This window comes from Corvus brachyrhynchos, unplaced genomic scaffold (assembly GCF_000691975.1).
Source record: "Corvus brachyrhynchos isolate BGI_N302 unplaced genomic scaffold, ASM69197v1 scaffold141, whole genome shotgun sequence".
Classification (NCBI taxonomy): domain Eukaryota; kingdom Metazoa; phylum Chordata; class Aves; order Passeriformes; family Corvidae; genus Corvus; species Corvus brachyrhynchos.
In genome coordinates, this window is record NW_008236186.1 from 156868 (window position 1) to 166674 (window position 9807).

The 9807-nt window shown below is 56.5% G+C and overlaps 1 protein-coding gene across 2 annotated transcripts in view; it reads right to left on the bottom strand.

Moving 5' to 3' along the window:
* The window catches only part of NUDCD3 (NudC domain containing 3), a 27777-nt gene that overhangs the window by 6503 nt on the left and 11467 nt on the right, over nucleotides 1–9807 (bottom strand). For both annotated transcript variants that reach the window (XM_017738796.1, XM_017738788.1), the window contains exons 2-3: nucleotides 5714–5846; nucleotides 1371–1514 (exon numbers count right to left, since the gene is read on the bottom strand). In XM_017738796.1, the coding sequence (XP_017594285.1) occupies nucleotides 1371–1514; nucleotides 5714–5846 (277 nt within the window). The remainder of the gene's footprint in view (nucleotides 1–1370; nucleotides 1515–5713; nucleotides 5847–9807) is intronic.

The following is a 9807-nucleotide window of genomic DNA, read 5'->3' on the forward strand; positions in this document are numbered from 1 at the left end:
GTAGCCCGCCCCCCCCCCGCGCCATCCCCAGCCTCTGATGGGTATTTAAGAGACACTGCCTCCCTTGCTGATCCTGGGAACACCCACTGGGGACTTCCAGACTTCTATCCACACTGTGGAGCAGCCACTCATTGGGCCACCTCCTCTTCAATGGGTTTATACCTTTCCAGAATTGTTTCTTTGTTCCAGATAAGCTAATTTTCAAGATGCTTATGAATATTTACAAAATGCAGGTTAAGGATGCTGCTACCACATCCCTTCAATGGCCTAGCAGCATTGGAGAAGCTCCTCTCCCTCGTAGGGACCTCACTCACCCTTTTGGCACCAGCTTGTCACTCAAGGTACATCCCTGCGGATCAGCAGTGGTCGAGTGGCACTGCGCAGCCTCCCCACACACCATCCACAGGATTCCTGACTCTGGCAGCACATTCCCACTCCATTTTCCACTGTGGGGGCTTGGATTTGGGTGCTCATCTGCTGCCACCCTTGTGCCACAGGGAGAAAGGCTTGGTGCCAGCTCCCTCCCTCCCAGGGATGGCATGTGTCCTCTCCTGGGTCTCACAACAGCCTTGGGACTCCTGAAACTCTCCTGGAAAAGCCTCTGGCTGAAAAAGGATAGGGCAAAAATGGTCACAGGCAGCAAAATCCCGCTCCTAGCACAATCCTGGCCCCCAAACTGGCACAGAAATTTGGAAATTGTTTGACACTCAAGATCCCAGGGTGATGGGCAGAATTCCCACAACAACTCCAGCTGTGAACACGGCTGAACTCACACCCTCAGCCTGCACATCTGGAGCACATCAGAAATGAGGCCTGGGGCTGGGAACCCACCAGTAATACACAGCTGGGCACTAGCAGCACTCAGACCACCTTGACAGGGATGATTTCGGACAGCAGGCACACAGCAAACCACAGGCCTGCTGGAGGCAGAGGAGGAGGCACAGTGTCTGCATCACACAGGGCAAGTAGGAATCCCATGGCAGGACAGAAAGGAATGGTGGGGAACAGGCACCTGCCAAGATGCTGGGGTTGGAGTGGGGCCAGGAGAGTTGGAAAGCAGAGTCAGCAAGGCCAGGTGTGCAGGACCAGCCCCAAGTAATGGCTGTGCTGGAGCTGGGGACCACCCTGCCCAGCCTGACAGATGTGCTGCCCAGCCAGCACCCTGACAGGCAACTCAGGAGTAGGAGGCAAGGCACGGCACACAGGCAAGGGCAGCATGAGCCAGACGTTGGACAGGCAGAGCCAGATGTTGGACAGGCAAAGCCAGACACATCCAGAGCTGGCTCAAACTTCCAGCTGCTTCAGTTTCCTAGGTCGAGCGCGGCAGAGCTGCGAGCCAAGGAGACACAGCTGGTGTAGACCATCCTTACCGAAACGCACTTCCCTGGCTCCAGGCTCCACAGGGAACTCTCTGTGTTGATCTTGTGGGTGAGTTTCCCTTCCATGAGGACGTGCTGGCTGCTTCCTTCCAGCACTGCTACACGAATCGCACCACTGCTGATATCCACAGACACCTGGAAACAAAGGGAGAGACAATAATCTGGAAGGCTCCTGCTTGCCATCCCACTGTGCGAGCTGGGGTTTGGGGTCAAGTGCACTTGCAGGGGATGAGAGAGAGAAGAGCTTCCAGGCCTGCCTGTAGCAGCAGGGTGGGAATCCCGCTGTTCTCTCATAGCAAACAGCGACAGTTTGGAGGAGAGAGGGAATCTCTTCAGCGACGGAAAAGCAGTACTGGAGGGGCCCTTGAAGGATTCAAGGCAGCTGGTTCTGCCCCGTGCCTCAGTTTCCCCACAAGGAAGACCAGTAATGCCACAGGCCTCCACACAGCACTCAAAGGTTAAGCACCTACTTGCTGTGAGAGAGCTCTTTAGGGGTATGTCTGTCCGTCACTGTGACAAGCTGGGCATGAGTGTATGTCATCCTGATAGCTAAGCAGGGGCAATTTGGGGGTTCCTACACTAGGGCTGCAGCAGGTCATCCCCTCTTTGCTGCACCATGCTGAAAGCATGCTCCTTGGCTCTGCTTCCGCTGCTGGAGCCAGCCCTGGGCTCAGCCCAGGCCTCCCATCGGGTGTGTGAGGAGGGGCCGCGTGCAGGAGGAATGCTGCAGCACGGTTTCCCGGCTCCCTGCTACAGCGGCAGCTCTGTCCCCAGGAACGGGGCCAGTTCCCGCCCACAGCAGCCATATGGGGAACCCTGCTCTGACCTGCCATGCAGGTGACATGGCTGTCCCCTGGGGAGACAGAGGCAGGCTGTGACAGGCACGCAGTACCCTTGGTCTCTGTAGAGACCATATGTTCTCTCTTGTCCCCTCTGGCCCTGAGGTGCCGCCAGCAGAGCCCGCGTCAAGCCAGAGGATGTAGGGAGGACCTGGCTGGGAAGGAGCAGGATTGTGGCCCCCAGTGCTGGCCCGAGAGGAGGAGACTGCAGTGAGATTTGCCTGCATTCTCTCCCAGAGTTCCCCCAGATCTTCCTCCTGCTCTGCAGATCTCATTTGAAATGTTATTACATTATCCATTACCTAGGAGACTTCCAGCAGCTCACTAGCTCCACACAGGCAGAAGACAGGCAGAGCTGCTCCAGCCAGGGAGGGCACCATGGCTGTGTCTGACTGATGTCACCCGGGTACAACCCCCAAAGCTGCTGTGTGCTCCGGCAGGAGCAGAGGAGGCCCAGCACACACAGCGCAGGGTGACATGGGACTGAGCTCCAGTGCGACGGCTGGGAGCAGGACCACGCTCACAGGGGATTGGGGAAGGGACATGAGGATGGGAGAGGACAAGAGGCTGTCACCTGGCATGTGACTGTGGACAGCCTCTACAAGAGCAGCTGCCCTGGGATGGAAACACCTCCAGAGGAGGTGCTCCTTCCATGGAGCAGCTCCCTCCAGACCAGTGCTGAAGCCCTACTGCAGAGATGAGGCATGGGGATGAGGCTCTGCCCTCCATTACCACCATCTGCTCAGGTCCCTGGGCACAGGGACACAGCTACTGATGCTGGTCTCTCAGCACACTCCAGGGCCTGCCCAGAAAGGACCAAGGGGAAAAAAGCAAGGTGACTCCCAAGTCACCTTCTGGGGGGAAATTCTTTGGGGTGTGGAGGGCCAGGGAAGCTGGAGACATGGAAGGCACAGGCGCAGCATTGTGTCTGTGGGATCCACATGGACAAGAACAACCAAATGTGAGAGGGGTTTTATTCCCAGGTGGCTGCACAGGATATCTGGAGGGGCTGAGGGACACCTTTCAGGTGGCTCTGGGACCAGACATGCACTGGGAGAGGGAGCAGAGAAACCCAAATGGAAGAAGAGATCCAAACTGGGAAGCCACCACCTGCCCACTTGGCTGTGCAAGCAGCCAGCATGAGAACCAATTGCAACCCCTGCTTCTACCTGCGCCTAGCAAGAAGGTCCCACCCAGCACACCAGCCCCCCAGGAGTAGGGACAGGGGCAGCACATGCCCTGTGGGAGAGCCCTGCCCCTTCATGCATGGAGAGACATGTCTGAGAGGACTCGTATGCACAGCCCACAGCTGGGGGAAGGCCAAGAGCAACCCGCAGCAGTCCGGCAGCTCTGAAGCTGCTTGTCCCTCCCCATGCGCTCCCTGCTCCCCAAAACATTTGGCTGCTCCCAAGGAAAGCCAGCTCTCGTCTGTGTGCTGTGGCCTTTTCACCACAGTGATTTCTGTGCACACTGAACGCCCACGCCTGCCCACGCACCTCAAGCAAGCAAATACAAACTGAGAGAGGAAACGAGCTTGTCTCCTCTGAGTCCAGCAAAGAGAAAGGCCTGGAGTCATGATTTCTATTTAAGCGCTCAGATCTGTGGGCCTCTGTTGCGCCCAGAAGTAGATCAGAGAGGTGGGGACCATGGAGGAAGATGGTCCCAACCACCCACTCCTGCTCCAAGGACACCCGAGCTCCATACAAGGAAACCTTAAGCTCACCAGAGCAAAACTATGCCATAGCAACAGCCTGAATCCCAAAAAGTGTCATAAGGAAGACTGTGAGCAGCATTAGAGTTGGGTGCACTCTGAGCCTAGGGACCAAACGGGGAGATTTTTAATCTCGCCTTGGCAAGCAGGAGCCAAAAACCTGGTAATTTTTTTTAAAATATGAAGCTGTGTGAATACAGGGGTGTGCAACTCTTGTGCAGGTACTCAGGAACAACATGTCCAAAGTCCATGGAACTTTTAAATTGCTCTAAGTCCTCCTGCTCTGGCCCAAGACCCAGCCTGCCTGTTCCCATTCCCCCAAGGCTGGGAATATATAGAATCATTTGGAAATGGAAACTCAGCTGCCAAGAGGAGCCCTGAGAAGGATGGATGAACAAAACACCAGGCAACAGTGCAAGGAGAAGGGAAGTTCAGCATCCGAACAACAGATTGCTTCAAGAGGACGTGGGCAGATACTGGGGCAAGGGTAGGCAGAGCCATGCCACGGGCACTGGCATGGGGTATCTTGAAACCCCTTTTGCCCACTCTGCGGTGCAGGGACTCTTCCACAGCGATGGCACAGTCTTAACCCAAGGGAAGGTCAGGAAACCATATCCTGTCTCCACTCTTGTGAGCTCCTGCAGGCTCCTGAACCTCTCCAGGGCCAAGGATGGAGCAGACAGAGCCCTGTGTGGGGTTTTTGGCAAGGACAAGGACACAACTTCCCTGGCATGGAGGAAACTTCCCCAGGCAGGGAGAGGAATCGTGATTGAAGCACGATGTGGAGGGATGGAATATCCATCTGGACACCCCAGAATCCTTTCAAGAAACAGCCTGGGTTTGTTTCAGAGACCTGCTGGGAGAGATGCATTTTCCTGGTGCCCTGCTGTGCCTGTGGCAGCCGTGTGCCCCCTCACCCCTCCGGCCCGGGCTGCTGCTGCTGCTGCTGCCAGTGACATTCCTTGGCATGCTGAGGAGCTGTGTAGGCTGAAGCCAGTGACAAACTCCAGCGTGCTCCTTTCAGCCGCCCTGGAAGCAGAGGAGAGCAGGAGGTGGGGGAGCACAGGCTTCCCAAATGGAAAAATACAGAGGGAAGGGCAGCACTTGGGAAAGAGTTCAACCTTCTAGGTCTGACCAAGGCCAGCCATGGGCACACTCCTTCTGGGTCCCTGACCAGGAGGGAACAGAAGTGGTGCACGAAAAACAACGTGACCACAAGCAGAACAGAGAAGTTCCTGCCTGAGCCAAAGAGAGCGAGGCGAGACCTCTCTGTGCACAAAGCCAGCCAGGGGGAGGGGCTGGCCCTCAGCCTCCACCCAGGCCGGCTCCCTTCCATCTAGAGCAGGTCAAGCCACACAGGGGCTGTGCCTGATCCAGCTCCCCAGTGCCAGAGGAGCCGTTCCAGCAACTCCTGCTTCCAAACAGGAGGCAGAAGACACGCAGAGCCAGAGGAACAACTGAGGAAGGGCATCCATCCCCAACCAGGCTCCAAAACCCACGTGAGTACGCAGGTAGCGACAGCAGAGAGAAGCAGCACAGAAAGGGTGAGGCAGTGCCAGGGAACCTAGCTGGGATGGAGCAGAGAACACTGCAGCACAATAGGAACACGGACAGGCTGGGATCTCAGTCCCCACCAGACTCACACGGGAGAAAATGGCACAACCACATCCTGGTCCTTCAGTACAAGGGACAAGGAGCCTTTCCGCTCCAAACAGTTTCCTAGGAAAGCTGGGCACCCTGATGGAAAGGGAAATGCTAAAGAGACACCACTAACACCACTTTACCTGTTTGCCTTTGACAATGTGCTTGGGTACAGGCACTTTAATTTCCAGGTCGCTGTAGTCTTGGGACCAGGTGTAATTCTCTCGCACAGCTCCATTGTAGCTGTCAGGATTTGTCTGGAACTGCTCCTGTCTCCTGGTGGAGGGAGAAAGGGGTGACATGTTAAATGTCAGAGATCAGAGCCTGGAGAGAGCAGGAAGCTCTGAGAGCAGGGTCCAAGAAACCAAAAGGGAGGGCATAGCCTCTGCTGAGGCCTCCTACAGCATCTCCAGCACTGGGCTCCTGCCCAGTCTCTCCCTCACTGCTGACTCTATGGAAGGGAGCAGGTCCAAGTCAGCAGCCACAGGACAGAGGGACCACAGACCCATTGTGGGTGACACTCACAGTCCCCTCTCGCCAGTGTGCTGCAGCAGCAGTCAGGCTGCTGAAAAGACAGCTGGTGAGACACACGATGGTTTGGCTGCTCAAAAGGTGCAGAACTGGCCCCCAGTGGGTCCAGGGCGCCTTCCTGGCCACCTCTGCTCCAGCACAAGCTCCTCCTGCCTTCTGCTTCCCATCGCGGCTGGAGCAGGGACACTGGCACATGCTGGGTCTGACCTGACCCCCAAGCCACTGTCATGGCTGCAGAGTTGGTGGCCTATGGTTGTGACCTGAGTTCACCATGAAAACACAGCATTCTTTCTCCTCACCCTGATTTTAACGTTTGGGAAAAGCACCAGCTGTTATGACCAGGGCAGTTGGCAACATGGAGGTGAAGGAGCTGCGGAGCGGGATGCCTCAAGAGCCATCCCAGGGTGCCTGGGCAAGTGAATCATGAGCAACACTCAAGAGCACAACACTGCCCCTTCCAGCTGTGGAAATGTGAGAAAAGCTGAGGAGACAGCTGCAGGGGTAAGATGGGGTTTATCAGATCAATAAGCAATAATCAATACAGTGTTTCCAGCCAAGAAAGGAGACCACCACACCCATATCCCTTTAAACTGCTGGGCTGGGGATCTATTCCACTGAACCCTCACAGAGAGGGCTTTCAAATAAAATCAAATCTCTTCTAAAGATAGCTGTGGTGCTAACAAAAGGCAGAGTTATTTTAAAATGTTTTGATACCCACCTAGGCTTCAATGTAGAGCTGGATAAACATGGGGCTCAGGCACTTATGTAAAGGGGGGGCTGGTGAAGAGCAGCCCTAGGGCACAGACAGCCCTGGGGAGCCTATCTTCCTGTGCCCCACTGCCTTCCTGGCACCCCCAGTCTGGGGGGCCCTCACTAGTACAGGGTGGGGTTGGCTCCAGCAGCACGGTGCCCTGAGGGTTATATAAAAGCCATCTATTTAAATTAAATTAGACCGTCGGAGGGGGCTGTCAACGTGGCTGTGCACACCTCCCAGTTTTTTTTTCTCTGTGGTTTCACCAGGTGCACCAAGGGTTTCACCTGCCCTGTTACACCTGTGGCCCGGGGTGGTTCTGAGCCACTCCCAGGCACTGAAGGCAGTACTGGGACTGGCAGTGTTCACAGGCTCCCAGCCTCAGCTGGCCGTTTCAGGGGGCACCGCATCATTTTTCGGGCATCTTGGCCTTGCCTGGCAGTCGCCCATTGGGTGCCCATTGCCATGGAAACAGGGTTGGCATGGCAGCGCACACCGGGCTGGTGCGTTGGCTCCAGCTGTCGCTTCCCAACCGCCCCCGGACTGTAGGAGTCTAACAGGCTGGAGGGCGAGAAGCCGAATGGTGCAGGCGACCAGGGGCTGTGGTGACAGGGTCTTCAGGGCCCCGCGCTCGTCCCTGTGGGAAGCAAATATGCTGAAATGCAGTGGCATGTCCCCAGGCATTGTCTCATGTGTCCCCTGGTCCCCACCTAGGGACACCCCAGTGGTGGCACCCAGCTTGGCTCTCAAGGCACAACTGTCTCAGAGACCACCCTGCATCAGCCCCCAGCAGGGAGGAGGGTCTGTGTGCAGCCTGGGGCAGCTCGGCTGGTTAAATGCCCTCGCAGGACGTGTACCCATGCTGTGGGGTCTGCCCAGGCACAGCACAGCTTCACGGGACTCCCGCCCTCCACCCCAGGCCACACAGCGAACCAAAGAACAAATCTGACTCGATTTTAAACCCAGCTGGTTTAAACCCCTCCTAAGAGAGTGTTTTCTTCTAAGCAGTGTGGGCCCCTTTCTGTTCTTCCGTGACCTTCAGGGGCAGCAGCATGGAGGGGGTTTCAACACCCCACAGTTCTACCTGCAGCCCCCCTCCATGAGAAGCCCAGCTTTCTGGCTCAGTGGCCATGCTGGCCAAGGCAGAGCCTAACCTGGCTCCTCCCAAACCAAGTGCTGCCATTCCAAGTGTCTGGGGCTCCCTGCAATCACAAAAGAACCAGATGAGAACCATGGTTGTTCCCCCCCAGGGCTGTTCCCCTCCAGGCCTTTCCTGGGAAAAACTCAAAAGGGAGCAGGAGGCAGCAATGGGCCTATGCCCAGCCAAGGCTCATGAGAACAGAGGCAGATCAAAGATGGGAGAAATCCACTGGTACAAAGGCACACATGGTGAGAGCGCCAGCTGCAAATGCCACACAGCCTCAGCATGGACAAATACAGCCGTCAGTTGCTGTCACAAAGCCACCAGGTCTGTCCTGGATGTGCCTCCTCTCCCTCAGGAGAAGAGCACCAGGGCTGAGCAGATCCCAGCTGGACAGTTTTGCATGTTGTAGTCCCACTTGGAGCTTACCAAGCGCAGTCTCACTGCCTATGAGGGCACGAGTTGATTCATCAGCCCCACAGCCAGTGTTAACTGTGTGACAGGGAAACTGAGGCAGGACTTGCTCTGTAGGGACTTTGTCCAATGTCTCTCTGCACAGCACAGGTACTGTGCAGGTGATAGCAGCCTTACTCCCAGCCCGACTGTCCCTCTGTCATTCTCCAGAGCTATTCCTGTGCTGTAACTGGAGCACGGCTGGGTGATGGAGGAATGTGTCACCGCCACCTCTGCCTTCACGTGCAGCTCACTGGACAAGCTCAGCCCCACTGCCTTGGCCTTGCAGCCCCAGCCTTGCTCATCCAGCTTCAAGGGGAGAAGTTCCCCCTCGTGCCTAAACCTCTCTCCAGCCATGGCTGCTGATCCTGGGGATGTGAGCTCCAGTGCCATCACTTCTCCACTCCTCTCCTCCCCAACATCCAGTCCAAATCCCTCCAGCTGTTTTCCCAAGACACCATGAACCTCTGCTTCAGCTCTGTTTCCAATGTTAAAAATCCATGCATGTGAAACTAGTGGGCTTTGTTACCCCAGAACAGGATCACCGGCAGACTCATGAAGCCTGGGTAATTTCACTGCCAGTGTAACTGCCAGCTCTGGAGCTGTGGAAGATCCAGGGTGGTGAAGGCAGGCCGCAGCCTTGTTAGGCACTGCTGACAAACGGCTGACAGCTCTACCACCTCCTGGAGCAACTCTTCCTTTCCTGGAGGTTTTCCAACCAGATCTCTGCCTGGTCCAACTGTGCTTAGCACACGCCAGTGGCACTCCAGAATTGGACCCTGCTCCTTGGCTGGGAGGCAGCTTCCCTCACTGTTCACAGGAGACAGCTCTGGCTCACAGCATGCTGGGCCAAGCCACGCCGCAGGTGGCTCTCCTGGCCAAAGGCATCCCTCACGTTTTCTCAAGAGCACCACTGTGCAGCGGGCAAGAGAATCTCCTGCATCAACACCACGGCTCCTGCTCCCATCCCCAGACCCACCAGGTGAAGAGGGAGGCCAGATCCAGCACACAGCGTGGGCCGGGTGGCGATGGTCACTCACTGGACTGCCCGAATGCCTGCTGGGCTGGGGCAGGTGGTGGCAGGGCTGAGGGGAGGGAGGGTGACAAAGCACCAGCTTTTAAACCCATGGGTTTGGCACCGCGTGCACTTGGCTGCCGGGTGGTGGGGATGGTGGGGGTGGGTCTATGTGTTCTGTCTTGTTCTATTTTTGCTCGCAATGTGTCATTTTGGGGGAGGTGAAACCTTTAACAATGCACCGTCGAGAAGCAGCCGATCTGTTTCCCACTCCTCAGAGCCACATGGCGCAGCACGGCTGCGCTGTCCCCGGGACTGAAGCCACTCCCTAAACGCCGGGGGGGCA